General features: G+C 31.3%; 1 protein-coding gene across 7 annotated transcripts; it reads right to left on the reverse strand.

The window, feature by feature from the left end:
• Nucleotides 1-1,479: 1,479 nt before the first annotated feature.
• Nucleotides 1,480-17,809, reverse strand: LOC105154868 (endoplasmic reticulum aminopeptidase 1). Of its 7 annotated transcripts, none has more exons than XM_087409951.1 (15): nt 17,208-17,809; nt 14,478-15,479; nt 9,580-9,732; nt 9,354-9,433; nt 8,877-8,973; nt 8,715-8,797; nt 8,439-8,644; nt 8,142-8,334; nt 7,716-7,959; nt 7,016-7,593; nt 6,700-6,934; nt 5,895-6,300; nt 5,655-5,797; nt 5,034-5,389; nt 1,480-4,930 (listed from the first exon to the last, which is right to left on the reverse strand). In XM_087409951.1, exons 2-15 carry the CDS (start codon nt 14,626-14,628, stop codon nt 4,772-4,774), a joined length of 3,084 nt encoding a protein of 1,027 aa, XP_087266077.1. In that variant the 5' UTR covers nt 14,629-15,479; nt 17,208-17,809; the 3' UTR covers nt 1,480-4,771. The 7 variants fall into 7 exon arrangements, with proteins under 7 accessions (XP_087266077.1, XP_087266085.1, XP_087266094.1 ...); XM_087409959.1 differs by having other exon boundaries at nt 8,154-8,334; nt 9,580-9,735; XM_087409968.1 differs by having other exon boundaries at nt 7,716-7,941; nt 9,580-9,735.
• Nucleotides 17,810-18,086: the final 277 nt, after the last annotated feature.

Below are 18,086 nucleotides of genomic sequence, written 5' to 3' on the forward strand. Positions count from 1 at the left end.
ACATGAGCATTAAAAAATACATTAATGAAAGTACTTCCCATCACTTGTAAAACGCTACGAATTAATTCCAACACCTAATATTTTTGAGTTGATCATTTTTGAGATATTTTAGCGTTTCCAGACCTTTTGAAGACCCTGTATATGTATATATAAAGCGCTATACATGACGCTTTTTTTTACATTTTATCGTTATATAATGACATTTTATATTTAAAAAATTGTAAAGTATTGCAAAAGATTAAAATGTATACTTTTAAATATTTTACGTAACTTATGTTGGTTAAAAATGATATTAAAAAAAAAGAAATTAGAAAATAACAAGAATCTGTTAACGTTTGAGAATATTACATCAAGCAACACAATGAAAGAAAATTCAAAAACCCTGCAATTAATCCTATACCAAATAAATTAGCTACGACATGTCTATTCGTTAAACATAAAAACATCAATTATTCGATTCGTGTTACATTTATGATTTGTTTTCAACTTAATATTAGATGCTTTCCATTTGATTATAAGTCGATATAAGCATCATTTATCTTTCTGGACCGATTGATTTAGCAAGTAACAAAGATATAACAATTCTTGTGCCGACTTATATATGTTACCAAATAGAAAGCACTTATTCTTTATAAATTATTAGACAAAGATAAAAAATACTTTAATTATTTTATATTTTCGCTTTTATCACTTTGAGTGTTAATTACTTAAATTTTTTTGAGAAATGCAGTGATAATTCTAATACTCTTAAATCCAGCTCTACAATAAGATTAACTCTAATCTTGATTTGACTTATTTTTTTTATAATTCTTAGAATTTCAACATTATGTCAATATAGTATATAACAGGTAAAATGTTGGTTCTATCTAGATTTTTTATCAGTGCGATGATTTACTAGATCTCCTATAAATATAAAGTAAAAACAAAGTACTTTAATTATAAAATGTTGTTGGTTTATTGTGCATCAATTGACTGAGCGAATAATTATCTGTGATGCATGGTGGCAACCAAATTAAAACTATTTTAAAACTATTTTAAAAAATTAACTAATTCAATAACAAGCAGCAATTTTATAGATAAATATTAAAAGCAAAATTGGAAGAATATTTATCAAATTTTTAAGAGTAATTTATTTAGTACATTTAGCATATCTGTTTCGCAATAATGTATAACGTATTTTATACATAATAGATTATTATTATTATTATTTATTAATATTAAAATTCTTTTCATAATCCAATCAGTAAAATTTAATTTATGCTTTATAAATATAAATTAATAATTTTTCTTAATTGTGTTACAATAAAAATTATATTTTCACTTTTCAGCAGTTATAATTGGTTATAATTTTATGTAATAAATTTCATTTAATGTTCTTGTGATATTTTATATCATTATATAATATTATATTATAAAAAAAAGAAAAGGATGTATATGTTGATTTCAGAAAACAAAATTTAAGGTAATACATATCTGATGTACTTTAAACATAAATATATTAATTCATATGCTTGTACATGTTTTATATTTTTTATACAACAAAATATTTATGACAACAATACAGTTGAGAACGGTATACAATATATATTGTTATGTTAATTCATTCACATAAATATGGGAGACAGCCTCGTTCTCTTAAGATGTAATAGAGTTATGTAACTGCGTAAAATATGTAAGTACATACTCTTGATTATTCTTGATTATTATCCAGTCTTTCAATACATTTTTTCGTGTCGACTCGTGTACAAAGTATTTAATATTATAAAATTTTTCTCAGCAAAAAATAAAACTGACATTATCTGTCTTCACTGACATTAATTATTTATCTATGACTAAATAATAATCCTCCGATACAAATATCATAGAAAATAAAACGTCAAATATTTGAAGATTGTTATTAAATTTAAATTTGCAGCTAAAATTCTGATCCATGGACATGCAAGTTACGGAATAATTGTACATACATTACATATGCATTTACATGAATACTTTCGGATATTATAAGAATGTGAAAATAGGCCAGTTGGTTCGCATTTTTCTTAAAAATTCTGAAGCTATTACCGTTCGTTAACGCTTTAATAAGAGAGAATATCCGTTAGTGAAAAAATATGTTATTTACACGTAAGATATCTAATTGTGCGTCGATTCATTAATTCGCCGTTTGGAGAATATATCAAAATCTACTTAATGGAACAATGAAAAGTGATTTTATACTGCAATTATTTACAGATTTTTTTCCATGTGCGGGGATTGTGTATGTATTATATGTGTAAATGTTTATATGTGCGTGTCCTCAGTTCACTCATAGAACCATATAAATGCGATGAGCGCAATGAATTATGCGCCGTTATTGATCCAATAATAAAAACACTAACAATAAGTATTAGATAATGCCATTTTGTAGTGGGCATTAATAATGGCAAGCAAATGGCAGTAGAAATTCTGTGGCAAGAAAATACCGAAGAACCATCGTGTGTAATGATAATGACTAATAATGTGTTTCATTTAAACAAGTGCTTAAATTTCAATTGTATTTTTATAAGGACACACGAATTTCGAATATAATTAATCTCTGGCAGAATCAAGAAATATTCAAGGAGTAAAATTGGAGAGCACATGAATGTTTGTAGATTGATTTTGCTTTCCCTGTATAACTATATTAGACACTTTGCAGACCTTCATATCTTTGTATCCGTGTGATCAGTTTTATTAGATGCCTACGTACTTAATTCCAGAACATAAAAACTTAATCTATATTATTAAAACAATTGATATATAATAATAGCGAAAAAAAAAATTTCACGAAAAAGTACAGAAAAACTGCATAGATTGAGACATCTTAGAAATTCTTAATTTTTTGTGGATATTTTGTAATGGGACGTAAAGTGAGGATTGTCTTAGAAATTCTTAGTTTTTCATAGATATTTGTAGTGGGATGTAAAGTGACGTAGTTTGAGGGCGGAGGATTGCTTACTTTTTCAAACAAACAAACATCATTCTATGTCTCACTACAAATATCTAAGAAAAATTTCTAAGATCTTATCTCAATCTATGTAGTTTTTCGTAAAAATTTTTCCGCCAAAGATAATTAAATATTTTTTAATTTATCTCACTATTTTCTGGTATTTATTGTCCAAACAGTTAATTAGACGATCGATAAACAGACAAAAATATAACGAATTTGCTTCAGGTGTCGTTCGCATTGCGAAATTTGTATTTCCTATTTCAAATTAAGATTTACTACTGTCGATCAAAATTTTCCAAAATTAAACGCAATACCTTGAAAACCGACAAAAAAATTCTAGATAAGTCCACCATTGATAGTTTACGTTAGCATCTAGATTTTCACAAAGCATTCGATGAAAAACACGGCACATTGTCTTATATTAATACATGCACACCATACATATGTATATATAAAGCGTTGTTTAGATTATACAAATTTATTTATTTTCTCATAATAAAATATTCAATTCTCTATTTATACTTCGCATGGAGAACAATCCTATACAAGACGTGTCCTGCGTATCCAGCGAACCTTTAGCGAACACGAATATGCGATACACATGATATACATCGATTTTTTAATTACAATTAATTTGACATATATCCACTTGGCTCTCGTAACCGAATTTATCTTTAACGCTGCCATATCTCTCTGGACGGTGCTTATGGCATAGACCCGAGAGATTTAGCGTATTATGCTTCTCTTTGTCATACACTGATATGCTACTTAAATGTGTCGAACGATTGCTCATACAGTCATGATAATAATTTATTACCTCTAAATATCTGCTACGTCGCAGACTTATGCATAGGACGTACGTGAATAATATAATATGTAATCAGCGTTTTCTTCGACTTCGTCGCAAGCTCGTCTCTCCCTGTTAAAGTAATATTGTAGTGATAAAGTACTGTAATGAATAAAAAATGTAGGGTTTGGACATCACGTGAAAATGATTATCTTTTTTTGTTACATTAAAATGTAGCAAACTCGGGAGACTAGCCAGACTCTACCAATGTAAGATAAACTTTATTTCGGTTTAACTCGTATCTTACTCTAATTCTTAGAATTAGAAATAGTAACTTCCTGTTTATCTTTTTCTAATACTTAGGATTACAAAAAGACAAATAAGTTAACCGATTAACATTAATCTTACATTGCTGGAAGCCGGTCTTTTAATGCCAATAGGCGTATGTCGTTAATTCTTATCTGTCGAATATTAACGACTATCCTAGGAACAATGATGTCTTTACTCTCGTTACGTCTTTTTATATTTATTGATTCGACTGGCACGCACCGCGTGCATGTTAAATAAATACTTTCAAAAGTGTATAAATCGGTGTATAATGTATTACATATAAACAATTCGGCTTCTCTCTTATAGATTTATTAGAGAATCCTTTCCAGCAAGCAAATTATAACAAATTTTATACAGGATAAGTTTAAGCGCCTTTCTAAAGAAATACGATTTAAATTCGTTCAAGAGTTATCGTCTTTTAAATTCAATTTGCCTGCGGAAACGACTTCCTGTAATGAAACTGACAAAAATGGTTGACTTTTGATCGATAAATTTATACCTAGATGATGATTTGAGATTCTTTTTGCTTTTTAAATAATCGAAAATCTCACTTTTCGCAATTTGTATCATGTATTTCTTAAAGATGTACGAATAAGAATTGTAGAAAAATTAGCCATAATGGTACAATTGAATGTGTGTACGGTTAAATTTCAATTCATTTTGACCAGTTCATTCCTAACGATCGAAGGTTAACTTGCATTCATTTCCGTGAAATATGTAGTGAGCCAATCATTTACGCTTTTTGCATTTATTTTTACCCAGTGAATGTTAAATTTTATCATTTCTAAGCTTTGCTGCAGGGTGCGGTTAGCGCTGCGAACGTCGCGTTGCTTGAAGAATTCCGAAACCTAAAAGAAATTATAAAATATTTTCATTGTGGTATAATTTTAAAGAAATCAAGTGCAATTATTTTTAAGAAATTAACATTTCAAAGAAATGACTTCTTCTTACTTCGCGATAATCATATTCTGTAATGAAATAGTCAGGAACAACGCTAAGTATGAGATTGCTTATCGAGAGCGATTCATTTGCATATAAGGCTTCTATTTGCGGCCAATAAGCTTTAATGTGACGCCAAGCGAGATAATGTCCGTGTGGATTGGCAGCAACGGACGTTATGACAGTATTAACTTCTTGCGCTTTAAGCAGATTTCGATTCAGTGATAGTCGAAGATAACGTTTAAGTAACCAAGGATCCATCGTCGAGCCTAAAGCTTGCAACATTAATAATTTTTCACTCTGGATTTGTGTTTTAAGATAAACCTGCCAGCAATGCTGCCAGTCAGCCTCCTCTCCGAACTTGATACCTACAAACATATTAGTGTTACAAATTATTTTACTTTGCGTTTCTCTAAGACTGATATTGATAGTCGGTTCTTATTTCTCAACATTATTTTAATTAATATCTTAAGATGCTAATATTGCTGTGATTGATTTATGCGCACTTAAGATAATTTTAAATATAAGAACAGTCTATGAATACTAGTCTATTATTAGTACAATTATATTGATATTATATTATCAAGTAATTATATACAAACATTTTATATAAATATTATGTCCTTTTTTTACCTGCCATATAAACGATTTTCCGTATATTAGGTGCGATGCGTGTATCCTTCGATATCCAATCTTGAAAAAGACTTCTTGCAGATTTCACTACATCGTCCATTTCTAATTCAACAGCGGATTTTAGTACTGCTGTTCTCAATAATCTGTATTAAAATAAAACTTAGATTAATGTCCTGTTCGTTGTGTTAGTCAGTGAATATCTAATAAAAATGAGCAAGATTTTTAAATACTATACGATACTTTTTCAAGTGAGAGCCTTCATCCGTCAAGCCAATGTATCTTGTAATTGGACCCATCAGTTGTTTAAAGAATAAGGTATATTTTTTATACGCTGCGCTTTCGGCCAGTCTGTCTTTCCAAAAGTTCAAATACCGAAGTACGGTCGCCCATGGCGCATAATCTTTTTCGTTGACGAGGTAAAGCGAAAGTTCTAATGGGATTGAAGCATCCACCTCACCCGCATCGCAAAGCGCAAATGCATCGTCGATGAGATTCGCCCGATCTGCCGGACTGAACTTGGTATGATTCTTTATCAAAGTTTTAATGATCGAAGTCCACATCTCCTTCGGGTAATTTACTCGATAAAAGCCAGTTTGATTGATGTTGCATTTGATGTAATCGACATCGCTCGATATGTCGAAAGTTGCTAAATAAAATATAAAATACTTGTCTTAATTTCTTAATCAGGATTTGTAGAAATCAGATGTAACAAAAGCATGTGTCTTCTGAATCATAGACTTACATATACAGATTGCGCTTTCACACAAGAGCTTGCGTGATAAGACTGAAGAGGAGCTAGCTATATCTTATTATATGTATCGAAGCATAGTTATATTCTATTATTTTCGTTCTTCCAATGTTCATAGACATGCTATCTTTGTGGCACAAAAAAAAGAAGATTTAAGAGCAGCAGTAACAAGCTAGAGATTGCCTGTATACATGCTTCCTCTTCCTTCGATCAGCTTCTAACAGAAGCACTCGCTCTATGTATATAAGTCTAAGTTCTGAGCAGACAAATAAATTTGAATAAATTTGAAATTATCACCATCAGTCATATTCATCCACACTTCCATATAAGATTCTGTCGAGTCATCCTTGTCTGTATAACAATGCAATGGGATGTACCACTTGTAGTCAAAGGGTGACTTGGGATGCGAAGTATTTGCTCCTTCTCGAGGTGAAGCAAGGAACCTTTTTTGAGTCGCTGTGATAGTACTGTCTTCACGAATGATGGTAACAAGTGGGAAGCCCATTTGTTGGATCCAAGTATTCATTATAATCTGTCAATATATTTTAATTGTATTAAATATACGCAGCAAAAACGCGCGAAATAATTATTCTTACATACTTATTGCACTTACTTTCACATCAAGTTCTGTACTAACAGATGAATTTTTAGAATGTTTTGTGAGAACCTCCCACAGATCATTGGTCTCTGTATTTGCATATGCGTGCATATTTAGATAATCGTTTAGTCCGCTTTGAAAAGCACACGCGCATAAAACTACTTCCAACATATAGAGGACGGAAGCACCTTTGTAATAGCTAACCGTATCGAATATGCTTTCTATCTCAATGGGGTTTTCGACGAACACGCTTACAGGGTGACTATTGGCTAGTGCATCGAGCTCAAGTGCTCGTTGCGTTTTGTGTAATATGAATAAATCCATCATGCCCCATTCAGGAAAAATATGATTCACGCCTTTGTATTCAAAGAATGTCGCAGCACCTTCATTCAGCCACAGATCATTCCACCATTTCATTGTCACGAGATTACCGAACCATTGATGAGCTAATTCGTGAGCCATAATAACGGCTGTATATTCTTGTATTTCGGTAGGTGTTTCTTTTGGATCGTACATTAAAAACGATTCTCGAATAGTAATTAGGCCCCAATTCTCCACAGCAACGGGTTCAAAATCAGGAATTGCTATTATATCTAAGCGCAGAAAAAAAAAAATATATATATATATATATATATTATAAAATATTATATATTAAAACACAAAGTATTAATAATTTTTTCATAAATATGTTTTATATTTTGTTTGAAAAACGTACCTTGCTTTGGCAAAGGATAAGGTATGCCAAAGAAAGATTCAAAGTAATCCATAATACGAGTAGCAGTGGTCGTGGCATATATCATATGCGGAAGCATATGCGATGCGGCATACACACTTACAGATGTGTTTCTCTTTGTTAGTTCGAAAACTCTTTTAAAATCGCATACCACAAAAGCCACCAAGTACGTTGACATGTCTACAGATTCTTGAAAATCGTCGCGTAGCTGAAAAGCAACATTATTCTGAATCAGGTTTATGAAAATATGGTCACTCGCAGATAATACCATAATTGCAATAATGGTCTGATTTGTTATGCTTACGATCAGCAAATGAAAAAAGATGATACTTTTGAGATGTCAATCGTGAAGCTTTCACATTAAATTAAATAAATAACATTAATTAAATAACGTATTTATTTACTTACTAAAGTACTTACAAGATTTGTACCCAAATAAAATCCAGCCTCCTCAGTATTTATCGCAGGCATATTACATAACGCAATGTGAAATCTATCTCTATATATTGATATCTTAAATTTAGCTTTAAATTGTGGTTCATCGAAACATGGAAAGGCCATACGCGCGTATGTTGGTTCGAAACGAGTTGTAGCCAAATATCTAAAAATTAAAGAAAAAATTGAAAAGCTCAGTCTTATTAAAGCAACATATGATAAAGTATTCATTTGTTGTAAAGGGAATAATAATAATAATTTTGAAGTTACCTGTAATCTCCTTCAGGCGTGGTGTAACTGCTAAAATAGAACCCTTTAAGTTCAGTAGAATTTAACGTCGAATTAAAACTCAAAAATAGCGTGTAATTATTCCTTTTCCGAAACGATGAATCCTCCAATTCGAGATATAACTGTTCACGCTTCGGATACTCGAGTAATTTCGCGATTTTCAGCTCTTCTTGACCCTCTTTCACTATCTAAAAGTCAACTCTCGAAAAATTATACAAAACTGTCATTGTAAAATCTGCACACGTGATCGTTACTTACTTGCTCTTTTATTGTCAAGTTTTTACTATGGAAGACGATAAATTTGGTCTCTTCATCAACATAGAATTCAATTGTGACTCGTCCTAAAAATGAGAGCAAAAAACTATTTATTACATACAAACGAAATATTTTTTTATTCAACGCAGAACTTTTTAAATTTACCTCTAAATTCTAAGGTGGTAAGATTTGGATGCATGGTAATATTGTACCTAGTAGGATGTGCGAAGGCAGGTAATCTTATGTTATCCCATGGAAATACCTGCAAAATTTTTCATTATTTGATATTAAATTCGATAAATAAAAAAATAGGGGGATACTTATATCTACTAATTCATTTTTCATTATCCTGTACGGTGTACTTAGCCTTACTTTAATTAAATATATTCTAAAGCAAATTTTTTTTCCAAATTTCTATATTTTGTAGATTTTTTAATTTTACGATATTACAAAATATACATAATTAGCTAATTTAATAAAATATAATATAAAACATGTATTTTTCAATTAAACAAATATTGTATAACCATTGTCAATAAATCAAATAGAAAAATTTTTCAAAAGTAAACAAGATATATGCAATTTTTTGTCTTAAATAATTAATTAATCATATTAATATTTTCACATGTATTATGTGCGTACCTCTCCATTTTCCATCCGAGGCACGGCGTCCTTTTCGTCATCCGTAATTTTACTCGAGTCTTCTTCAGAACAAACGCAGCCTAAAGAGAGAAATAATATGTGTTTGAATATATGAAATAAATATGAAAAATCTTTCTGTAAAAATTAAATTTATGATGTTTGAATGTGTGCAATTTAATAACTTTTGAGAATACGAGGCTCGAGATAGAGCTGAACATTTAAATACCAGTTCGCAAAGGCGCCAAGGCGATGATAAGTGCTGTGACAAGAAGTACCATGCAGCAAATACAAAGTACGCAATAAGTCTTTCTCTCAGAACATCTAACGACTTCATTTGCGCGCTCGTAAAAGTTACGTCTGTGCAATCCTGCGCTGCTATCTCCTGAAACAAGGAATATCCTATAAAAAAAAATTCGCTTCAATATAATTTTGCATAAATTCACCGTAATTATAATTGCGTGTATATGTTAATTTATAGCTAATTAACATAATTAATTTAGTATAATTAATTTTAATTGATTAGATGGGTATGCAAATTTCATTGCATAGCTATTAATATATAATTTAAATAAATTTTTTTCTTTATCAATTTCATTTTCGCATGCGCAACAAATCGAAATAAGAAGTTAATATAATTACAAAATAAAAATAAGTCATTTTAAATATAAATTTTCAAATTTTAATTATTTTGTATATACATATAATTTATAAAAAATAATTTTATTACATATATATGTACATAAAAAATATTATTTGCATATTATTTAACTGAATTTAATTTACAAATTATATTTAAGGTTAGTAATTTAATATTTTTATGCTTATACTATAATGAAAAGTTTGCTCTTCTCACGATTAAGCTCTTGACCTGGATTTTGTATTGTTGTACTACTATGCAGACTAACTAGTGCACTTAACTTATGCAAAAAATGAAGAAATAACATTTTTAATAATTTGATTGTTAACGTTTTTAATTTTTAGAATTTTTATTTATATTTAAGACAATTAAATAAGTAAATACTTATTTCTTATATATTTTTATTAAAAGTAATTAGAATTTAACAAACGTATGAAATATGTTAAATTGGTAAACTTATATATAGAAATGAATGTTATATAATTCCATTTAAAATAGTAAAAAAAAAACATACATTTATTTTTGTAATAGTAGTAGTTTTGTAGTAGTAGTTTAGATTTGAAATTTTTTTTAATTTGATATTAAAATTATAATATTTTTAAGGAACACGTTATGTATATTTTAATGCTTCTATAATGTTTTTAAAATTATACTTTTTTTTTGTTCAAAATATGGATAATTTATTATTTTTGTAGTTAATATTTTTAAGCTGTCATAGGAATCTATAAACAAATTTTTTTAAAATAAAGATTTGTCTTAAAGATTTTTGCGTAGTGTCAATACATTAGCTTTATTTTATTTAGTTCTTATTGAAATTTATAATTTAAATAACAATCAAAATCTTTAAATATATAAATCTTGAAAACAGATAAATTCATATAAATTATATGACGTTTGTAACGTATAATATTTTTTCTTACAAATATATTTTCTTACACAGTCACGCATATACATAGATACATGCAATGAATACCATGAAATCATCGACAACAGTATAACTCGTCATACGTATCTATTTCTGCTGTCAATAAAAAGATCTTAATAGAGACCTTAATAATAAAAGCCATGAATAATTGTGATACAAGCGCGTGGGTGAGAACGAAGTGTGCATGCTTTAATTCGAAAGATCAGAGGGAGCTTTCGTTTTATTGATCGCACACACGTGCTTTATAGTCTATTCGTAACTTGTGGAGGATTGTAAGTGGGCCATCTAACCGAGTTCTTATAGAAAAGAAATCTAGGTATAATAGACATGTATCAAATAAAAAAACATCAGAGAGGCACGCGATCGTATTTTACTCCAACAAGTCACCCAGCAGGGAGATCTCACCTGTCAGAAAGGCAACATCGTCCACATCCTGCTCGCTCATCGTGAACCGATTCGGCGGCGGTCTCCGATGAACGAGTTCTTTTACCTGACCGTCTTTCGAAGCATAGGCGACTTTTATGAGCGGCTCTCTCTGTTCAGCCAGTATTTGCGCGGACGCTTGATCGTCGCCTCGTAGCTTTTCCCTTGACCGAGCTTTCGCCACTGTACTGTCGTCTCAAAATTGAAGCTTCAACGAGGAAGAAGTTCGACTTTAATAGACGGCGTTTGGAAGTTAATTCACCGTGAAGCCGGTTCGCGTGTACCGCCGCGGTCATTCGAGCCGTATCAGTTACTATCGGCTCAAGTCTCTCTATCATTCGCTACACGCAAATGCAGCAATGTGACCGGATTAGGTCGCGTCTATCTTTTTTTTTTTTTAGGCGTTTGAATAAGCCTCCATCAGTAATCTCAACGCTTTATCGATAGCGCGCTTCTGAGATACGCGTGGGATTCAGCGGGCAACATCAGGAATCAAACACGAGCAATGACGCGCAAACAACCGACGTCACTCATTCAGTGTAAACGCATTGACTCGTGCATAACGCGGATGCACCGAGCACAACTGGGACTCGGATTTTATGCAACACCACCGCAAACAGCACGACCGCAATCAACCCTACCGCGAAGAACCAGTACCGCCAGTACGTGAGGAACCGCGAGCTTATGAAATCCAAGCTGAGTGTCCCGACTCCGTCGGCGAGTCTATAGCGCGCGACATTCCTTGACATTTCATTGGCATTAAAGGCGTGGGATATAGCTACTGCGGAGTTAGGCAGAAATGGCGGCTTTCCAAACCCCCTGGTGGTGGACTGCTTTACGGGGGTGGTTTTGCCGGTCCTCGTGAGTTGGGGGTGGTTAGCATTACGGTGGCGCCATCCCTGATCTACGCTTTGCAACCTCTCCGTAGGTGGCCCATCGTAATATTGGTCTCAGTCGTGGAAACAATCAACAGGACAATGCAGGGGCTTTATGGCTTTTTACTTCATTTTGTTTGATATTATAAAGTTTGATCCAACGCTAGGATGTCTTTATGTTACATTTTTTAAAATTGTTTATACTAGTTAATAAAATATTGTTGTTTTGATTTTATAAAAGCAAAGAAAAGATTTACTATCTATCATTTCTTTTCACTACTTTTTCCCGTCAATATGAGTTTTAAAAAATTAATAAAGTTACTTGATTTTATTGTATATTAAGGAAAATGTGTAATTCCACGAAAGCTTCTTTTTTATATGTTTTTTTTTGCCAAGATTACAAAAAAGAAATGTATATGATATATAATGATTTTTATTACATTTTTTGACTTTAAGTCATTTATAATGTAAGAACTATTAATTTATGATTTCGAAATATAACAGAAATTATTTATGATTTGGATTCTATTATATTCAAGTTCATTGTATAATAATATTTAATAAATTGATATTGTATTGACAATTTTAATTAATTTCTCTCATCTTTTGTGTTAAACTACGATAAATAACAAAACTATACATATAGAAAGCTGTTTTCACAATGTATAAACAGAAGGCAAATGTATATAACTACAATTCCACATGAGACCCTTTTGAGATCAGAATCGCGCGAATGGATCAGTTTGTTCGAGGGGTCCATATCGATTTTCTTTTCTCTACGCAGCCCCTCTGACAATCGCATTACGTTCATTTACGAAATAACATTTGTGCTTCTATTGAAGATAGAAGAAGCTTTTTTGACGCGAACTCTTACAATTTAATTCAGCAGAAATTAAAAATTAAATATTAAAAAAATGTTTAATCATTTTAAAGAAGACATAGTTGAGCAATATGACTTCTATTTCATTGACATAAAATTAATTTAATTTCAAAGAGAGATACAAACAAAAATATTTGCTGAATTTAATGTTAGATAAAATTATATTTTTTTTGTAAATTAATTTTTTATGAGAAAGATTTCAAGAGTATACATTAGCGAAAATATCTGTGAATCGATAAAGTTATTATAATATGCGGACTAATTTTGATATTGACGAATATGGACAGAAAAGGAACATTTATAAATGGCTGAACTTTTGAACTTATGACCCTTTGTATTTTTTTCTTGTTGTTCCAATGAGACTTCGACTATGAAAAAGATAAGCGTTGTATAATATGAGTTATTTAGATATTTCGTGGTCGCAGTGAATTTTGTGCTGTTTTAAAATATATGTCGTATCTGGTCAAACGAATTCCGACGCTGGGCGAAACGCATTGAAACATTCATGCGCTTTCCGACTGCAATATGTTCGTCGAAGTTACGTGTCCCGAAAGGATCGGCTAGCGTTATAAACGTCGATCTTTTTCTCAGTCAATTTAGTTTCGGAACACGTACTATTAGTGTGGTGGGTCTTCGGGTAATCAGTTAAATATGCGGACGCGATAAATAAGAGAAGAATTGAGATGTATTAAACTATGAAGATCGTAAATTTGAAAGCTTTCTTCCTTATAAATCGTATAAGGCCATACCTATCTTTAGATTTTCCTAAGTAAGATTTGTATCGTGAGTAAGTCACGAAGGGCAACAATTTGCAAATTTTAAATGTATGGCAATCTATGTGAACACGCGAACATCAAGGGAGCGCTATCTCAAACATCTAACTAAGCAGTATTCACGTTAAGACGAAGTTTATTAAATTTGAATAACATGGAATCACAAGAATTACCTGAGCAGAACAAACACGCGCACACACAGACTATCTAAGTAAATACCCTAAATATATCGTGCGGATCGTTACGATCTAAATTCTGTATAATCAATGAAGATGCGCGCGCACAATTTCTATCTGAAATAGTTTCTCGTAAAAACCACGCAGCCAATCGATAAAATTTATTGTACGTTTTTTATCTTTTCGTTTGAAATATCTTTTTATCGATTATATTATGTTCTATATGTTTTTGCATAATGTAATTTACATAAATATATCTAGCACATACTTTGCAGTGTAAAACAAAAATTTAACAAAGTATAGAGGTCTATTTTCTGTAACTGAATTAATACCTATACACTTTAATATAAGTATATATTTGATATTTGACGAAAGCGAGAAAGAGTTCTAAGTGCAGTCTAGGAATAAAAAACAAAGATATAATAAAACACGTACCTGAATCGCAGGTTTTTCTTGCGGCATGTCTTAACGGTGCCTTCGCATCTATTTCTGCAGGATCGGTAGATTCATGTCGTCTAGGCGTCCTAGACAAAGGCTCCAATTGAATATTCTCGCTGCTATCCTTTCCTGGACTTCCTTTCGGCATTTTATTTTCACTTTTCTATTTTCTCGTCTACTCCGACTGATCTTTTATTCGGCAAAATCGGAGTTTTGAAGCGAAAGAAACTTTTTTCTTTGTTTCCGAAGCGCTTTGTTTGTCAAGTGACATACTTCGAGTTTGTTGCTGATTGACGTTTTGCTAATTATCACTATTTATATCGCTACTTTATACTCAAAAAATAAACGTCGGAGTCACAGACCTTCTGCCATCTTCAAACATTCTCACGACATCTTACGATGGTATCGATCGTCCTTTTCCTATACTGGACGTAATGTTCATGTCAAAAATTATATCGAGCTATTCTTTTGGTAGTCTCAGTTAAATTTATACATCGACATAGTACATCCGTACATGCACAAATATTTTATGTCGACAGCATTCGCATTGGTCCCGATATTACGATATGTTGCGCATAAACATTCAATTTTATTTGATCGCAGAAAAAAATATTGTATAAAAATGATCGACAAATGTGATCCGTGATCAATCCTGTTTTCTTCGAGGTAGTGCACATCAATTAATAAAAAATTAATAGCATTTTACTACTTTCTTCATATATAATCTCATGTTGACTCAAAGTACAAAGATATAGGTACTCTGACGTCGCTGCTCGAAGGTTTTATCTTTTTTCTATAAATCGAACATATGTGTCTTTGTGTAATGCGAGGCTGAATAATTACAAGTTAAAGAAGTTCATGATGACATGTACTTTTATAAATTATAGACAGCAGTTAATCAGTCTTCTATTTTGTATTCTTCCATGTCGTTGATTAACTTTGAATATGACGATATGTTTTCCTTTGTCAAAAGTTACTGGACGTCCAATCAACTTACATCTGCAATATTATTATAAGAATTATCTATTATAATTTTTTTATTCAAGTATACTAAGGTTGTGGTTTAAAAGAGATATTAATAGAGGTAGTAAGAGTTATTCTCGTCAAGCTTTACTGTTGGATCAATACTTTCAGAATGAAGATCTATTCATAATAAAAAAGTCAGAAATAATAAGAAAAATATTTACAATAAAATATTTTATAAAATGCTTCTTTATAATTTTATCTGTGTAACGTTATATAACATGTTTTTGTAAGTACCTCGTTATAATTTTTAATTTTTTATTATGTTAAAACAATTTATTCATTTTTATTGACTGTGTTTTTCCTTGTATAAATATCGGAGCATAATATCGCTTTCATAATCCACAGCATTAACTGATATTTATATGAAATATTTATATGAAATATTTATACGCTTAGCATTTAATCGCATAAGTAAAAACATAGAACACAATTATAGAGCTTGTTGCGCGGTATGTATGCAAATGAACAATGAGATTACGAGAACGAGTATCTGAAATTATCAGTTATTATCATAGATGGGAATGTATGGAACTATATCACTGTTCAAGGTTTATACAAAAGCAATTATACTCCGACTTACAGTGGATCATTATGGATGATATTTGCGCACGCAATGATAATAGCTTTCATCTGACTTGTACGCGCGACTTTTTTGATAAGAAATTTTATTATTAAAAATATTAATTATTATAAGAAAAAATATATTTAGCGAAACATTACGTTTCCTTAATGATGTTCTTCTATTTCTCTCACACACAATATACATATATATATCTTTATAAACTTTTTAGTTAAAAACTGAAAATTTAAATTACTGCCACGTTAGATTAAATAAAATTAAGCATTTTACGTTTTTTCTACTATAACACAATATTTTAAAAAATAAGGAAATTAATTAATGTTTTTAATTAATATAATATTTGAAAATAGTATTTTAATATATTGCCTATAATATTTAAATGTGTGTAAATAAATTTCTTTTATATATATATATATATATATATATATATTTTATGGATATAATGATCCTATAAATATAAATCTTCATAAAATATATCTTTAATCTATTGTATATTAATTTGCAATATCTATATTTTGCACTCATTAATTTTCATAATTATATCTACATTACATTTAATAAACGTTTCATTAAAATTTTTTAATTTTTATTGCAAATTTGCAAGAAATAAAAAAATTGGAAAAAATAGAAATCTATTTTATAAAATTTAATAAGAAAATTAAAAGAAATAAATTAAATGTTAAATTGGAATTTTTATTTCAATTTTCGTATACACAGCATCCAATATAAAATTGAAATTTTTCTTTCAATTTTATTGGATGCTGTGTGCACAAATACACAATCATGCATGTGTATATGCATTGAAGAACATGCATATATAAAGAGCACCTCGTAATAGAACATTGACCCTACTTGATCATTTAACAAGAGATATGATTTAATGAAAATGCTAATGAGGGAAATACTAATATCCAATATGAATAAGAAAGAAATACATATGAAGCAATTTGAAATTTTGGATAATGTTTTACTTATTGATGAATTATTCCTCTATATAATTATTGAGTTTACATATAACATTATGTATTTTATATTTATCGCGTGCAATTGTGAGAAATTGTCATTAGATTATACTTAAACTATAGAAAATAGAGATATAACCTATAGAAATAGAGACTTACATTTCTCCGATCGCACTCAACGTTCGGTAATATATCCGATATTCGTTTCTTAAAAGAATAATCCTCGTCGTCGACGATCGCTAATCACAGACAATCGTTAATCGCGCATCCTTTATCAATAAACGTAGTTCTCATTCACTCGTGGTCCAGCTGTTCTCTCCTTTCTCGACAGTGTCTGCACATTTTTAACATCTCCGTTTGTAGTATGCACATGGATGATATATTAAGCTTACAATCGCCGCATCGTTAGAACTAAAGTTTCATCCCGACGCGACAGCTCGGTAAGCCGGCACCGTTCATGGTCACCCCCGAAGGGTTGCGTCGCGGCGTTCCGTGCGCGATTTGTCCCTCGTTGCATCAACGATATACCTGCATCCAACGCTCATTGCCGTAGCCGCCGCGACGACAATCCGTAGGTCGTGCAAGGCGGGCCGGGGTTTTCCTCGGCAAAAGGCTGACGATACAAACAGCCGCACGGTAAGAATGGCACTGAGCAGGAGCGCTTTGAGGATTGAGAGCGTGGCTAAATTTCCGGAGGGAGGCGCGTCGGTCAGGATCAGCTACAGGTTGCGCCTGTCTCGTTCACGCAGGCCAGGCATCTTGGTTGATCGTCGAGCAGCAAGGGTAGTAGTGGCGTATGCACCCAAACGGGGGAAAAAGTTGGCGAGAAAGAGGGAGAGAAACGAGAGAAATCGATTTACTTAACATCTAGGACTCTTTGGACCTTTCACAATTGTGAGCCAGGATTTGGCTCACTGGCGATTGTGTGATATTTTATTAATCACTGTCGCGACTGAATTCGCAAGTTGATTTTAATTGACGTGCAGTATAAACGAGTGATATCAATGTGGCTTTTGCACATGATTGCATTTTAATTAA

Source organism: Acromyrmex echinatior, chromosome 1 (assembly GCF_024713525.1).
Source record: "Acromyrmex echinatior isolate Ae372 chromosome 1, ASM2471352v2, whole genome shotgun sequence".
In the NCBI taxonomy this organism is placed as follows: Eukaryota; Metazoa; Arthropoda; class Insecta; order Hymenoptera; family Formicidae; genus Acromyrmex; species Acromyrmex echinatior.

Bases quoted from the DNA above. Each gene is read 5' to 3' on its own strand.
- LOC105154868 (XM_087409941.1), bottom strand. From the start codon at position 14,628: ATGCCGAAAGGAAGTCCAGGAAAGGATAGCAGCGAGAATATTCAATTG. The intron at 9,736-14,477 runs GTACGTGTTTTA...TCCTTGTTTCAG, and splicing joins AAGAAAAACCTGCGATTCAG to GAGATAGCAGCGCAGGATTG. The intron at 8,645-8,714 runs GTAAGTAACGAT...GTTGACTTTTAG, and splicing joins ACTTGACAATAAAAGAGCAA to ATAGTGAAAGAGGGTCAAGA.